This window comes from Pan paniscus, chromosome 5, assembly GCF_029289425.2.
Source record: "Pan paniscus chromosome 5, NHGRI_mPanPan1-v2.0_pri, whole genome shotgun sequence".
NCBI classification, from domain to species: Eukaryota; Metazoa; Chordata; class Mammalia; order Primates; family Hominidae; genus Pan; species Pan paniscus.
The window spans coordinates 155,158,693-155,175,718 of record NC_073254.2 but is presented as its reverse complement, the minus strand read 5'-3'; the positions used below and the strand labels follow the sequence as shown (position 1 = coordinate 155,175,718).

The window sequence follows — 17,026 nt, the reverse complement described above, 5'->3', positions numbered from 1 at the left end:
AGTGCCAAATTATCTATTAATTTAATTATTTAAATAATTTAGGAACACAAATCTCTGATAAGAATTGTGATTTTCATGCCTTAAAAAAGCTGTATGAAATAAAAATATTCCTTGGCAAAAACTGCACCAGTAAAATAGTATGGCACAACTCAAAAGAGCCAATGTTGAGAAACTGAAATTAAAAATATGTTCTTTTCCTTAAGCATTTGTTTCTCATCCTCTTCCCAAACTCTTCCACTTAAAGATGAATTGGAACCTTTAAATTTTCTAGCTTTAAATTTTCTAGTTGCAACCCAAATGTTATATAAACACAATTTGGTTCCCTCCTCCCCTGGGTCAGTGAATCGCATAAGAATAAATGAACAACGAGGAAGAAATGATGTTAACAATTTTAAAGGGAGGGATCAGGTGGGAGAAAAAGAAAGGGACAGAAATGTTAAACTCTAGTGTTGAAGGAAATAAAAGTACGTTTCATGCAACTATCTTTCAAAACCACCCAAAAGTAAAAGAGAGAGAATGATGCCAAAATCAACAGTTAGCCTGCAGACAGCCTAAACTTTGGGAGGCAGTATAACTTAGCAACAGCTAGATTCAACGACAGAATGAAATCAGCAAAGGCAGCAGCAATTAGTCATTCGTTCCGAAGTATTAGTTTCTAGATTATTAAGGCTCAGGTGTCTGTTGAAAATGAGTAACAGCTGTGCAGAAATTGTGTTCTACCTGCGAGGGAGAGAAGGGTAGGCTTTTGACAGGGGAACGCTTGGGAGTTGAACTGCTGACGTCAGCAAATATGAAGGAGCTAGAGTCTCCAGTGGCTAAGGGGCTGGCCTGGCCCCGTTTTTTTCGAAGGATGACCAGTGGAATTGTGCTGTGCCTTGCAGGAGGTAAGACCTTGGGTGGGTCAAGTGAACTCTCACTCAACATACGTTTGTTCACCCTTGGGCTAGGTTCTCCTGCAGGTTTAGTCCCATTGCCCTCTCTTTGCTGAAGCTGTAGGGCTTTGCCTGTGTGATGTTGGCTAGGTGAAAAATCTGCTTCTTCAAAGAATTCAAAACTGCTGAGATCACACCATGATGAAGAATCCTGAAACAATGTGGGAGGCACAGAACTTTGAGATAGTGTGTGCCATCATCACCTGAAACAGCACTGAGAGAGAGATGCTCAACGCAAAGCAAACACTGGGCCCGTTGGTTTGGCTTCTTGAGCAACAGCTTCGAGATGAGCAGTTGCTCTATTATACTGCAGTAGAGCGGGGTCTAGTGGGCTGCCTCAAGGCTGGCCCTCTGATGTGCTGCAGGGACCTCCCGACACTCTACATCTGCATGCAATGGAAAGCAAAATGAAGACCTTTTCTAGATGGCATATTATGGCAATGGTCATCTCCTATCCAATGAGTGTGCAATCAATGATTTTTAATCAACTGGGAAAGGAACCAAGTATTCACTGAGGAGGTGCTGAATACAAATTTGTTTCACGAAAGATGATTCATCTCAGTGAAGCAATGGGACCAGTAATCAATAATCACCATTTTGTGGAAAGAGCCAGGTATGACCAAGGAGCTGATTATCACTTCAAATACACTAAAAGATTGCTTTCAGCTCTGAGTAAGCCAAATCATTAATGTGCTGTTCAAAAGCAAGACAAAATTCTAGAGAAGCACCATGAAGTAAGCAAAGAAAAAAAAAAGTTAAAAGTAACTCAAACACCATTCCGTTCCCATAATCCAAGCTCTGCTTTATAAGTCATCAATCTATTTTTAAAAATATGACTTTTGAAGGAAAAGTGTGAAAATGTGAAAAAAAACTCTTCCTTCAAAAGTCCTATTTTGTAAGTATTTATAAATACTTTTGTCTCGGTAGGCTATGAAATCAGATCTTTGAAAAAACATATTCATGAAGATGAAAATCATACTTCTACCTTTACATTAATATATGCTAATAACAGCTTGGCTATAGAAAATGGCAATGATTTAAGAAATGGGTTTTCTAATTTATCTTCCAGAATCGTTAACTTCCCTTCACAATTCTACTTACAGAATCTATAAATTGGAGTGTTTCTGCAAATTCTAAGAGGTTCTTAACATTATCCAGAATGGTGCCCTGGTGGACGATCATGCACCTTGCTGGCGAGGCGCTTTCTTCAGGTAGGGAGCCAGGATCCGCTGGCAGAGATGGAGTGGAGTGGTGTTCTCCCAAACAGGAAACAGGTGCACTGTCTCCATGAGGTCTGGTGTGGTCGGCAATGGTGGTGCTGTGCCACCCGGGGTAGCTGCATGTGTGGTTCTGTGTCTAAGGAAGGGGGAAGGGTGTAGAAATAAAGAGAGGACAGAAGAAAGGGAGAAGGAACTTAGCAATGAAGTTGCACAAGGTATCAGATGCTGTTGGAGGAAAGATAAGAGTAGTTGCATCATCCCAAACTTACGCCTATGAAACAGTTGTCAAGATGTTTCCTTTTATCAATGCAAGACCCTGTTTTTAATAGTGCTAGAGGTTGTACCTATATGATTACCTTGTTATCATTTTGTAAAAATGTCAAATCATAGGTCTATATTTCGAAGTATAATTATCATATGGTCTTAAAATTCCACTTTAATATAATTTGCCAAACGTCCATAAATGCTTGCTGTGAGTGAAGAACTGAAGAACTGTCCTATTTGCATTCTAACCACAAAAAAGCTAGAGGACTCAGGAGTTAGAGTTGCTTTGATCTACACATATTCTTGTTGCTTCTATCCCTTTCTAATGCTACAGATTGCACTGATGCAGTGAAGCACTGCCAAATCAACGTGGTTAGGAAAGCAGAAGAGCAAATTAACAGAAGTCTCCTTACAGTATGACCACACAACAGGAGAAATTGCAAAACATTAACTAAAGTTAAAAAGTGGTCGAACTAGCATGTGCACATAATCATCTTATTATTTAACAAAAAATAAATTTACCCCTAGGAATACCTACTAGGCATCACTTCTCTTTTATTGTCTTTGTTGGTTAACTATATATGTTGCAAAGCACAAGGAGCCATCCCAGTTGGCTGCCCAGTCGCTAAAGATGTCAGAATTCAGTAATGGCCCACATAACTTTCACACATGCAAATAAAAGAGAGCAGCTAATGTTATTTATGAAGAGGTTTTATATATAACCTTTTACATGTATATACTGAACATGCATCAAATCATGCCTGAAATTATAAAATATGAAAATATAGGTTAACAAAATAATAGAAAAAAACCAAAATGGTACCATATAGATACATAGCTCTGTAGAAAATGCAGATTTTCATTCATTTTATCTTTGCTAGTCTTTAAACTGATTATAGTCCTTCTGAAGAAAAAAAATTGATGATAACAATCATAAGTGGATATTGCATTTTTATTGCAATTACAAAAAGACTGCTTCCAATTTAATCAGCATATAATCTGATACCAACTACATTTTACTACAAGCAACTTCTTGTGTTGAGACATTCTGAATGGATATATGGAGCCTTGCTAAGTGTAATATTTAGAAGAGAAGAGTGCTTAGGTAAACTGAGGCAAAGCTGCTATCCCCTCATTCAAGCACATGATGACAGTCTTACTGGTAGCACCTGCTGTCCTTTTAGCTCATTCTCGGTTGACATTAGGAGCAATTCTAATTCCTTTATTCGCTTTTCCTTCTCAGGGTCTTCATCATTATAGTGTCTCTGAAATTACAAAGTAAGGGAAATAAAGACAAAGGTCTGATTGGAAGCTGCAAATACAATGGGTGTAGCCAATATGGTCATGAGGTGCCGCACAGCCCAAAGAGCCTCACTGTGACAACACCACCAACCAAATTTGGCTCCTGCAGAAATCTTTGTGAATGTTATTTCAGACTTAAGGGAGTGATGTGAAATCTCAGGCTAGAGTGGATGCTGACTGATGAGTTATTTCACCTTGCAACATCAAAGAATCAGAAAATTCCAGAGCAAACTCATTCTAGAAGACAAGATTAATAGATTGCTGGCCAAGACTCTGCTCTCCTCTCCATGTTCCCTTTCCTTTTTACTTTAGTTGCTCAGGTGAAAATATGTGTTTAGATGAAAGAAATAGGCATTTCTTAAGAGTGGTGCTTTGAACAGTGAATGATCAATGATCTTACCTGAATGGCTGCGGCAGCTGGCTGAGGGACATTGACTATATTTACATGTAACGCTACAGGGTATGGAACATGACTGGAGACCTAGATGCAAAAGACAAAACAAAAGCCATGTCATTCAGGGCTACATATGCTTCAGGGGACTTGGCTTCCTGAGGTTTTGTTCTGGGACTGAGAGAAAAAAAACACTTTACTGATAAAATACCCTAAACAAATTTTTAAAACCTTTTAATGTGAAATTTAGCCAGGCCTTTAAAATGGCTAAACAGCTAAAGGAACATGGTGAAAAATCCTTGGGAGGTGTTGATGAGCACTTTAAATTTTGGGAAGTGTTCCTTAATTAGAGAAAAACACAATGAAAAAAACAATAACAAATATATTCTAAAATACATTAATGAATGTTTCAAAATTGTTTCTATGGGAAAAATTGATGGCACCAGCTGTTTGTAAATAAAAATATTTTTCTTGGAATAATTTTGAGTTTTAATAAAAAGCACAGGACTTCTTATGATAATTTATTCATCTGAGACCTTTCTGTAAAGTTTGTAGTCAAATCCATGGACAGAGAAGAATAAAAACTATTTATGAACATGTTTTGCATATAATTTGCATATGAGCTCTCTATTCTTGGGTAAGTTTTATCATTTAATATTGTTATTCTTAAGATTAAAGTTTCTCGATTTTTTTCCTCTTTCTTCTTCTTTTTCCACCTATTATGGATTATCACTTTCCCTAAATATAAATATCTAGAAATAAGGAAGGGATCACACTGATCCAACGGAGACTAAAAGGAGACATCAGAAAATGAATGTCACAAAGTTCTGCTCCTGACTCAGAGTAAGAAGGTAAACACTTACTGAGTGAATAAATTAAGACATGTCTGCCTGATCACTGCCAGAATGAAACATACCATAACCACTGAATTTCAGTGTCAAACTCTCTCCTCTTTAAACATAATACTACCTTCCCTTTTCGTTTTGGAAGAGAAAAACATTACATCTACAAATGCGACTCCATTCCCCTATTCTTCAACAGTACCTTAAGTAAATTTACATTCAAAGGTTGCCTTCAAATTAGATTTGAAGCAGCAATTTAGAATCGGACAGCTCGTTTTCTAGTCAGCACTATCTCTATGAGCTGTGTCACCCTGGGCAAAGCGCTTACCATCCTCGTTTCTGGAGACATAAACCAGGGGTAACACACAATACCTACACCCTATCTACTTCAAAGGGCATAGGTGAAGACTGGCCATGATCATGCTCAGGAAAGTTCTCTGAAAAGTATACAACTGCAAAGTATGATTATTACCTGGAGCTAAACTAACCGTCTCTCTCATTAAACTAGATTCACAGAACGGCTTACATTTTGTGCTTCAGAAATGTGGTAATAGGAATAGTCGTTGTTAACAGTGGGCTGGCCAGTGGCAGGGAGTTGAGCTGTAGGCGGAGCCTGAGCAAAACCCATCAAATGACTGTTCTTCTGGAAGCTTGTGGCTGCTGCTGGCTGGCTGGCTTTTGAAGACTCCTGCAGATAACCTTCCTGTTCGACCTTCCGACGCATTGTAGAATTCCAGTGGTTCTTGATAGCATTATCAGTTCTGCACAGAAAGATGTCACATGAATTTCACAAACAAAAATTTCAATTCAGATTAAAGGGAATTGACAGAAAACTGTTTCTAACAGAGACCTTTCCCTTGGGCCTAATAGTTGTTTTCTCTTTTTAATTGTTTCCTTCTTCTCCACCCTCTAAGATCAGGCTTTCTCTATTGCTTAGTTAGATTTCTCTTAGTTACACAATCTGGAATGCATGTCGTTTTCTAGAAATATCAGTATCTTTTAACCACTTCATTTCCTTGGTAAAGGAGTATTTTTCAATACAATAACGCTTCATGTTTATTCTGACCGGTCGCGGTACAAGACTCCAACACAATGTAAAGTTCCAGCTGCCTTGGGGAAATCACTCCTTTGAATGTGGCACAGCAGGGCCTACACACCACGAGAGGGACATGGTGAAGTTTGGTGGATGATAAGATGCTGCTGATGAAGAATACTTCACTCTTTATCTCTCAAAGCACTAGTGAGAACTTCTGAGACCAAAAAACCTCCTACCCTTTGAAAGCCACCCCAATTGTTTTCTGAATCAGACAGAGACGAGAGTGGAAAATGGGATCCCGAAGGGAAAGATCCTAACCCCCAGTATATTTTCAAAAGGCAACGCATTTTTACTAAAGTCTTTCCATTCTCAGGAAAACAGTTTCTCAATTCAAAAAAACCGTTTAAGCCTCCCTTTTTCTATTTCAATGGGGGTGGGGGAATGTATGCTAAAGAAAGAGGAAGTTCAATAGCCCTGTTAATTTTGAGAAGAATCAGCAGTGTATCCTCTCAGGCCATATGGGAGGAAAGGCCTTTTTTTACCAACCTCTTAAAATTTCTAAGTTTATACTGAACCACAAGGGTGCAAATGCTTTGGAGCATCACTAGAGAATACTATATAAACTTTCTCCTGGATTATGAAGCTGAAGAATAAAACTATTTTTAATATTTTTGATCTACATCATTTTAATGCAAGATTTATCATTAAAAGTATTGCTTTCCAAAGGAACAAAATCTGTTATATACTACTTAAGTGGGAAAAACGGGACAAAAATGAGCTTCCATAGTTATCCCTCATAATGAGGTCATTTTCTTGCCTTGTTCATTAAAAAGAAAGCATTATTACCCTGACATTATTTAAAAACCTGGAAGTAGTATGAGAATTCAAGAAATACATTATTTCTTTAATCAATGAAGTAAAAAATTAAGCAAAGTGGTATAATGAAATGAATACTGGTGGCCAGGTATGGTGGCCCATGCCTATAATCCCAGCACTTTGGGAGGTGAAAGGATTGTTTGAGGCCAGGAGTTTGATACCAGCCTGGGTAACATAGCAAGATTCCATCTCTACAAAAAATATTTTAAAAGCAGCTGGGTGTAGTGGGGTGCACCTGTAGTCCTAGCTACACAAGAAGCTGAGGTGGGAGGATCCCTTGAGCCCAGGAGTTCAAGGATGTATTGAGCTATGATCATGCCACTGCACTCTGTCACTCATGTGTGACAGAACAAGCCTCTGTCTCTAAAAAATAATAATTAAAAAAATTAAAAGAAATGAATGATGGTTATCAGGAAAATGGTAGCTGAGTTCCTTTGAGTAACTTAACCAGCTACGTGAACTGCCAGAGACAAACTGTCTTCAGTTTCTTTCTATGCATTTAGAGTTTTATAGTTTACCAAGTCCTCTGACATTCATTTTACTTGATCCTAACACTGGCCCTGTATGATTCATTTTGGAAATGGGGAAATTGAGGCTGGGGAAAGCTAAATGTCTTCACCCAGGGCTCACTGTCAGGCGGATCCTGGAAGTTCTCAACCAAATAAACTCTAAGATGTCTTCAATCTCTAAAAGCTATGTAGCTGGTTTATCTAATAAAACACTTATGACTGATGAAATATAATTTACTCACCATACATTTAAAGCAGAATGTTCAATACCCACTCCCTCATTCTTCCCGATCAATATATTTTTTGACATATTATTACCGTCCAGGCAGTAGCTTTGCGATTTCTGCCCATCTGTTCCCCAGTCTCTTGTGTGCCTGGTAAATAATTCTGTCTTCCTCTTCTGTCCAGGAGGTTTTCTTAACTTCTGGATTCAAGTGGTTATGCCACCTCTCCCTACATTGTTTTCCAATTCTCCCCTTTAAGTGCTTGGCAATAACAGACCAACGTTTCGGACCGTATTTCTGTACAAGCTCTATCACCTTCAGATAAACACACAAAAATAACCTATGTTTTAAAGTTATGTAATGAGTCAGTATAATCATTCTTCAGTGTTACAAGATCTTTAGAAAATTTCCAAAATTTGCTTTCATTCACTGGAAATATGGGAATAGAGTCCTCTACTTCCTGTTTGCCCATTTTACCTGCTTCCTCAAATAGGAAAATATTAGCATTTTGGGAATATTCTTAATTATGAGTCACACACCAGTGAAGAAAGAACTTACTCTCTGATCTTCTTCTTTGGTCCAAGGACCCTTGATGAGCTCAGGGTTTAGTACTTTCTGCCATCGGTGCTGGCACTGCACATCTGTTCGATTCTAGACAAATAAAGTATGCACCACCATAAAGATATGATGTGATAAGCACGTGAATTTTTTGTTGTAATAGGAATCACACATAGACCATATGCAGTGAAAATATTTAAGAACATTTTAGAGCATGTTTAGAGCCCATCTATCCCTCATTACTTACAGGCTACAGAACATGCAAGTAATATATCAAAGTTGCATCTAAAATTAGACACTCTGCCTCCTGAGGGAAACATTCCTGCCACATGATCTAAAGGACCATCATACTACACATGTGCCTGCCAAGTTAACCTTAACCTCAGAAACTTTTGCAGAGTATCTACATAGCCTGAGGCTTGATAGAGAGTCTATGTTGTCAGGCTTTCATGGAAACCACCCTAAAAGACTAAAGTTTGCTTCCCATTCAGACAAGAGATGCGCTTCAATCCAGGACCAAAGTATTTATATTGCAGAAAGAAAAAAGATGCATAAAAGATAGGTCCTATGTTACAGGAGTTTGTAAACTTATAAGAAGGAAAAGACAAGTAGATGACTGACTATCACAGATGCTGAATTTGATTCACTTGGAAGAAAAGACCAAAGCAAAATGATACTGAAGTGAGGAGAGAAGCATCTTCTTAGGAGGAGAAATGGTTTCCTTGGGAGGAGTCTTGAAGAGATCTTCATAAGGACTTTGAAGGATGGACAGAACTTTAATTGGTAACATAAAGGGAGAATATTCTAGGAGGTGGGAAGACCAGGAGCAAAAGCCCAGAGGAGGTAAAGCAGAAATAAATTCAAGCAAACCTGCTTAGAGAGAGGAAGCAGGAAACAGAACTGGAGCTGTAAGTTGGGGCAATAGAGGAGGGCCTCTGTGTGCCAGGTCAAGGCAGTTTACTTAATTTGTGAGATTCTGTCACTGTGGTTGGTTTTGAAAAGATAAGGTACAGCTGCATTTTAGGAAGTTCCACCTGCCAATGGTGTTTGGGATGAATGGAAAAGTAGAAAACTGGCTGGGCACGGTGGCTCATGCCTGCAATCCTAGCACTTCGGGAGGCTGAGGTGGGCAGATCACTTGAGGTCAGGAGTTTGGGACCAGCCTGATCAATATGGTGAAACCTTGTCTCTACTAAAAATACAAAAATTAGCCAGGCATGGTGGCGGGCACCTGTAATCCCATCTACTAAGGGGGCTGAGGCACGAGAATCGCTTGAACCTGGGAGGCGGAGGTTGCAGTGAGCCGAGATCGTGCCACTGCACTCCAGCCTGGGCAACAAAGCTAGATTCCATCTCAAAAAACAAAAAACAAAAAACAAAAAACAAAAAAAAAGAAAGAAAAATGGAAAACTACAAGTGGGGAAGCCAGTTAGGAAGTTATATGATAGTCCAAATGAGAGGGCAGGAGCCCAACCTTCAGCACAGCCATGAGAATGAAAAGGACGGGACTGACTATAAAGGAATTCCAGGGTCCTTAGTAACTGCTTAGATGTAGCGATTGGGGGAATGTGATAAGTCAAGAAAGGTCTTCAGAATTTTAAACCTTGGTGCCAAAAGTATTGCTATTGACAAAAATAGGGAATTCAGGAAAAACTGACTTGGAGGAAATATCAAGTTTAATCATCTACCATGTAACAAATCATCAAAATACGAATTATCCTATAAATGAAAAGATAAAACAAGAAGCAACTGTTTTTAAAATTGGATAATCTAAATTATAATAATCAATTCTAATAATCTAAATTCTAATAATTTAATTATATGCATTATAATATAAAATATAAGTTATGGGTAGGGCATTTCTCCCACTTCTTAAATGTGAGTAAATTATACACTATCTTAATAACTCCTCCTAGAATATTTTATAGAAATCTTTGGGAGAAGCTTTCCTTTCGTTATAAGAAAAACTTACTAACTTACCGGGAGATAATTGGCAATAACTTTCCAGTCATCTGTTCCATTCTGTTCCACCAGCTTCTTCAGTTTTTCATCCTAAGACATTTAAAGGTAATCCTAGGATATCAGTTATTTACTATATAACTCTGTTCAAGTTAAAGTGAATGAGGGAACGAATCTAGAATAAAGAATCTCTCTAAAGTATCCAAATACGGCAGATATTAATGTAACATACGGACTTGGGAGTATAGATTTATTTAGAGTCAGACCAGAGTTGGCATCTTGACTCAACTATTAATTGTGTAAAGCGGGTATACCATTTTACCTTTCTGGGCCTTAGTATTGCCATCTATAAAATGGAAATTAACAGGGTTATTTGGGGATTACATGGGGCAATTTATTAACATGAGGCTGATATTAACAGGGTTATTTGGGGATTACATGAGGCAATTTTGCAAAACATTTATCATAATGCCTGGCATATATTGAGTGTTTATTATAAATAACTGCTTTACTCTGTTAGGAAAAAATGCATTCCAGTGCTAGATTCAGTACACATTTACCTATGGTAATAAATAGGATCTTGAGCAAGAAATAGAATATTTCCAGTTAGTTTAACTTTTTATAAAGAAATAAAGACCATTTTTAAAATTAAATTTGAAAGCTATATAAGAAAATCAGTTAGATTTAGATAGGCCAAATGTGTTAGAACATAAAAGACATTAAACATTTCCAGCTAATCAGTTCTTTTAGTTTATATGCTGTTCACAATCCTACCAGTTCATAAGTATATAAATGCATTCCTTCTTATGTTTCTGCAAAGGTAACATTCACACACAATGGAGGTCCCCGGTACAATATAGACACAAGAATTAGGAAACCAATGTTGACAACAGAATTTCCGTATCATAAGGATTATCCAAGTGGATAATCTTAATAGGTAAAATATGAATTTCCTATGGGCCTCTCTGGGAATCCCACCTGCCTGTTAAAAGGAGCTCTGGTTTAAATGAAGCAGAGAACAGTGAAACTGAAGAAGAGCCAATACCATTTATTGTAACATGAATCATCTAAAATTAGTTGCAAAAATGTTTAAGAACATTAGAGAAACTTTTCTCCACATATTAATAATTTTGCTTCTAAAATATTTTTCCATTCCTACAAAATCAAACTTTTGATAAGCCAGCCGAAAAAGAAACAGGAGAAGCAGATGTGTCTCCATCCATTATTGGATGCTTTTAAAACATACCTTCATATAGATGGCTCTGTTAAGTATATCAAGGATATTAAATGAATACACTGTAAAAAGATGAGTTCTCTGAGTGTTTTGTTTTATTCTTTTGTTTGTTTTGTTTTGGGGAGTAGCAAGTCATTCACTTATTGAGAGAACATTTATTAATATCCTATTTTGGGTCCAAGCACTTGTGAATTCAGGAAACACAAAGATGAATAGACATTAGCCCTGCCCTCAACAGACTTGCAGTCAGCTGGAGGAGGTATATATGTCCCAGCAACAATAAAGTAGAACATGCACTCATGCATGGGATCACAGGAGGATGCATCCAATCCTGTCCGGCAAAGCCAGGGATGGCTTCACAGAAGAGGTGATGCCTTCATGGGTAATGTAAAAGTAGGAAGAAGAGGTGGGACAAAAGGATGAGAACTCAACAGGCAGAAGGAAACACAGATGAAGCCTAAAATGAGAAGAGGACATTCAAAGAACTGCAAATAGTGTGGAAATGGATAATATAATGAAGTGGGGGGCATAGGGCACACTGCACATGCGGGCTAGGATAAGATCTCAAGGAGCCTGCTAATGAGCTTGAGCACCTGTAGTTTAGTTGAAATTTTGTTTTTTATAAATTATACACTCTATTTTCTGCGTCTTGATAAAATGATTAGTTACCTCTTCCCGGGTCCACCTTGTTTTCCCCAAGTGACGCTTTCCAGACTTGGGAAGCAGCCCATCATAGTCATGGTCACACATCTCAAAGTCCTCATCATCCTCGTCACTGCTATATATGCTGCAGAAATAAGAATGGGTAGACGTGGGCTGAAACAAGAGGATTTAGACTACTACTGGATTACAAAACTTACACAAAACTCCTCAACAATCTTTTCAAAGGTTATGAAGACAAAACTTTGAAAACTTGCACAACAAGATTGTTTGCTGCATTCTGTTGCTCTAGTACTGTAAACTGGTTCTGCTGTTATGGGTATCCACAGATACGGCCAAGGACCTGGCACCTTCCTATTCCCCTGCATGTCTGAACCTGCTGTTACTATTAGACCAGGGACAAGTTACACATTTGGCCACCTTCCAACCAGTGAAGGTTTAAGTTGAAAACTTAAGGTTAAGGATAAGAAAAGGAACAAGAACCCATGTCCTTTATATAAGTACACACTCAAAATCTTTGGCATTTGTCACATCGTTTAAATAATACTTCTCAAACATAATAAACAATTCAACTATGCTATTCCAATGGGGTTTTTGTTTTATTAAAAGAAGAAAAAAATCAAGAAGTAGTACAGCCCAAAACAGAATTATAGTGATCCCATAAAGTCTAGAGGATTAGGAGAATCTAAGAGGAAAGGGTTTTAAAACCAAAGCAAAGATAAGAACATTGAGTGATCAAACTTTAATGTTTTGTAAATAAAATTAATACCAAATTGCTCACAACTCCAGGCCTGGTTGATCCAACTCGTGCCCATGTTTACAATACTTAGTTTCTAGAGTAACTAAGTGAATAATTAGGCCACTTGTTAGTCAGAGTCTTACTTACTCTTGTTTTTTCTGTCTCTGATGGAATGGTGTTTGAAATATTATAAAATGTAACCTAATCCAGAAGGGATTTCCCCAGAAAAAAGCCATGGATTTAAAAGAACCCATTACTATTTTCGAAAGCTTTTTCTTTTATTTAGTTAACCTAACCTAGGAAATTTTATGACTTTTGAAGAAGTAACTATATGCTTACTGTTTGTTAATCATAATCATAATGTTTGTTAATCTAATCAACTGATCAGATGACAATAATTTTACAGACACGGTTTATTTTATAGTTTTTCTTCTAAAACTTAAAATAGGAAAAATACTATCTTAGAAACTTCACTAAAATTTGTCATTGCAATGTTGGGATAAACTAAGACCAATAAAAACAATGATATAAAGCCATATCATAATGTAAATCATTGTTTTTAAAAAGAAAAGTTATATTCATTACAGGTTTTGTCTTCCCAAACTAACTCACATATGCATATTACCAGCCCCCTACAAGTGAAGTTGAAGTGCTTACCAAAAATCCTGAATTGGGGGTTCTCATAATTTAAAGCTATTATTTTAAGCAACAATCTGATAGTCCAGGTTGAATGGCGACATGATGTAATCCAAATTTAAAATACCACCACCACCAAATAAAATCCCAGGAAATATATATTTATAATCTGTAATAATTCCTTTCATTTAGTGTCTGTGTTTTGAAATAATAGCCTAGTTCTGTTTCCACTGTCAACAGGAGGCACTAAACAACTTCTGAACAAGAACTACAAAAATGTAAAACACGATATGATAAAGCAAAAAAAAAAAAAAAAAAAAAAAAAAGCTATAAAGCCCAGAGGTGTAAGTCTGCATCTTTTGAAAGGTTCATAGGGAACTCCTTGGAAAGCCCCCAAATGCAGTCCCTTGTGAAATGTGAGAGACACCAAGAAAACCAGAGGAATCTGAAACTGCAGTCATAGATTCAAGTCGAATTAACTTTTCAGGTTTGGCTGGATCTAGAGGTCACATTTTCAGAACTGAGCACATTTTTCAGAGTAGTCATTGAGCACCTCTCTCTCGGCAGCAGTTTAACAACCCAGGAACAAGCAACCTATTCAGCCGCCCGCAGGGGGCAGCCAACGTCAGGTGAGAGCACGGGAATCAAAAGGACTAGGGTTCTGGAGGCAAAGGTTCTAGTCTAGCCTCCACCTAGCTGTATGACTTGGACAAATCACTTCCTCTCTCTCAAGACTTCAGTTCCTCGCCTTTACAATAAGGGCTTGCTTGGATCCTATTTCTAAGGTACTTTCCAGCGCTAATACATGACCATGCAATGTCCTTCCGTGCCTCTTAAAAGCTAAGCACAGAGGCAAAGATGTGCAAAACCAAGGTCTTGGGGGCAAGGTGGAGAGTGACTTCTGCAGGACCTGAAGGGGCCAGGACGCAGCAGGGCGAGTCCGGAGCTGCTCACGCGCCCAGCTCCTGAGTTTCCCTGCCAGGCTGGCCACCCAGGCTCGCCTTTGAACTTTGCATGCGATTTGCTTGCTCTAAGTCGTCCTAGAAGCATGATTAATTTCTACTAAGGAACCTGAAATAACTTTTCCTTTATCTGCTCTGACAAGATCTCAGACCCAACAGTCAGAGGATTTTCAAAGGCTGATTTCAGGGTTGATGCACTCGACTCCCCACCTGCTAGACCCGGTGTGGTTACAAGAGTACAACTATGAATGTTACATTCTGTCAAGGAAACAAACCGTGCAAAGAAACGAAAAAGAAAAGAGGTGCTGGGGGTTAGGAAGAGGGAGGGGAGCGGGAGGAAGTGCCTTGTGGCCGCTACTGTGATTCGGAGGGGTTCAAACTCATTTCGCTGACCTGGTTAATATAATCCCTGCCGAGTTGACGCTCGCCCTTGCAAGAAACGGCTCCGAGCCCGCAGTCGGGTTTCTCTTCCCCTGAGGCAGGTTCAAGGCTCCCGCCCCTCCCAGCCGCCTCCCCTCTGGGCTACCTGGAGCCTCAGGGAACCTGCGCGGCCCCGCCCCGCGGGGGCGGCCGAGACCTCGGGGCGCGGAGCCTCTGCCGCGCCTCCTCCCAGCACCCCTGCCCGACTCCCTCCTCCTGCTGCCAGTTTCAGCTCTCGGAAAAAAAAAAAAAAAAATACAGATGACCCCGGTAGCTGTCCTGTGAAGTCCTAAAGGCGAAAAGTGGAGCCCTCGAGGGGCAGCACACCGCCCTGCGCGGCCAGGCTCCGGAGGAGGCATAGGTAGCCCGGAGCTCCCCCAAGTCGCCCTCTCGTCCCCAGAGCCCAACCAAGCCCCGGCGCTGCTCCCCGCCCAGCCCAGCCCGCGGGTGCTGCTGCAGGGTCTCCACCCACGCTCTTTGCAACTTCCCAGCACCGCGCGGGGACCAGCGCCCGCAGGCTCAACAACAAACCAGTAGGAGAAAATCAAACAATCTAAGGAAAGGCGAATGGATTTGCTTTGCCTCCATGGACTTCTCCTTAGAACTCCTTCGCGAGGGTCTGTCCGGTCACCGCGCCTCGGCCGGGGCGACCTAAGGCGGCTGAAGGAGGGTGCGAGAAGGCGCGGCGACCTCAGCCGCATCCACGTGTGCGCGCCGCGCAGGGACCTTTCGCCTGGGGGCAGAGCCCGCGGGGATCGCGTCCCGGTTGCGCGGCAGCGGCCTTGGGTGCTGCCGGCCTCTGTCCCCTTGAGCCGAGTGGCGACTGCGACGGCTGCCGAGCTAGCCCTGGCACCCGCCGCTCGCAGGGAGCCCCGGCGTGTGCTGCTGGGTAAGTCCAGAGGCCGCTGGAGGCTGGGGAACGAGCAACTGACAGTTCGGACGAGGATTTCCCTCCTCCTCCTCCTCTCCCTCTTCCCATCTGTCCGGCCAAAAATGTGAAGGGATTGCACCCATCTTCCCGGCGAGCCTCCCTAAGTGCAGTGACATGTGCGACGGCGGCGCGTGTGGGTGCGCGTGCAATGTTTGCAGTGGAAGTAAAAGCCTTTCAGAGAAAAATGATTCGAACCTCCAAAACCAGGTCTTAAGACAATTTGCAAAAGTAGAGACCCCTTTATCCCCCTAAAATCTGCTTTTCAGCCGCCTGTCAGCTGACACTGGTCCTCGCCTCCATAAAGAATGAATGAAATTTAAATGAACTACCTGCAGCTACTAAACAATCCAGCATTTTCCCTGTATCTGCCATATGCTCTGCACTTCCAAGTCCAAACATATCTCAATGCATCCAGCAATTACGCTGCGGATCCCTCGCCGACACCCGCGGCATCAAGCCAGGCACCTGGTGGGCTCCCCGGGGCTGGTGGGCACCGCTCTGCCCTCGGCTGGAACGTGCTGCTTTCTTTTTCCCCCTAAAGAAAAATGTATCCCCATGCAACTTGCAAAATGAGCCGCAGGGCGTGCTTCCCAACGTCCGGATACATTTCCCGCAAAGACTCTTCCATTCATCAGTCTCTGGAGCGGCTTCTGCTGCCGAGGCAGGGGCTCCAGGTCCTCGGAGGGTCTGACAGCCCCTCAGATGATCCCGGAACGAATTCTCACATGCTCCCGGGAGCCTGGCGCCTCGCGCGCCCCCGCGCGCCCCCGCCCTCGGCCGCCCGCCCGGCTCCCCGTTACCTGTGCCGGGGTCTTCGGGCCATGGCGCGGCGGGCGCGGGGCTCCGCCGAGAGCCGCGGGGACCGCACCGGGCTGCCGCCTCCCGCTGCCCGCCGCCTGCCTGCGTCCCTCCCCGGCTGCGCAGCGGCGCTCCGCACCGCTGGGGCGAAGTTTCTCAGGAGAAAGAGGAGGAGGAGGTCACGGAGGAGGAGGAGAAGGAGGAGGAGGAAACAGGTTGATATTAAAGTGTAAACTCTGTAAACAGAGATGCCATCAAACAAAGAGCTTTGGACACTCCCCCTCCCGCCAAATCTGGCGCCCCTGCAGTGCGCACGCGCCCTGCCCGCCGCCTCCGCGGTCGCCCTGGCTGCCGCCCGCGGGGCTGCCGGGCCGGCCGGGTCGCAGCTCCCATTCGGCGCTCGCGCCGCCGCGGTGCGCCTAGCGCGCCGCGAGGCCCGGGAGGCGCGCGGGCAGGGAGCCCGGGGCCGGGGAGGGGTGGCCGGGGGCCGCGACGGCGCCTTTTCCTGAGCAAACCCCGCTCCCGGGCCGCGG

At 41.8% G+C, this 17,026-nt stretch overlaps 1 protein-coding gene across 6 annotated transcripts in view; it reads right to left on the bottom strand.

Moving 5' to 3' along the window:
- MYB (MYB proto-oncogene, transcription factor) overlaps nt 1–16,724 on the bottom strand; it is a 37,842-nt gene extending 21,118 nt beyond the window's left edge. Inside the window, exons 1-10 of one of the 6 annotated variants that reach the window (XM_034962888.3) lie at nt 16,496–16,619; nt 12,017–12,134; nt 10,135–10,206; nt 8,155–8,247; nt 7,691–7,911; nt 5,478–5,712; nt 4,119–4,199; nt 3,577–3,681; nt 2,034–2,288; nt 721–1,083 (exon numbers count right to left, since the gene is read on the bottom strand). In XM_034962888.3, coding sequence (XP_034818779.1) covers nt 721–1,083; nt 2,034–2,288; nt 3,577–3,681; nt 4,119–4,199; nt 5,478–5,712; nt 7,691–7,911; nt 8,155–8,247; nt 10,135–10,206; nt 12,017–12,134; nt 16,496–16,518 — 1,566 coding nt within the window. In that variant the 5' untranslated portion in view covers nt 16,519–16,619. Of the gene's footprint in view, nt 1–720; nt 1,084–2,033; nt 2,289–3,576; nt 3,682–4,118; nt 4,200–5,477; nt 5,713–7,690; nt 7,912–8,154; nt 8,248–10,134; nt 10,207–12,016; nt 12,135–14,737; nt 16,256–16,495 lie in introns of those variants that run through there. The other 5 variants (XM_034962889.3, XM_034962890.3, XM_034962891.3 and 2 more) reach the window with 5 other exon arrangements.
- Nucleotides 16,725–17,026: the final 302 nt, after the last annotated feature.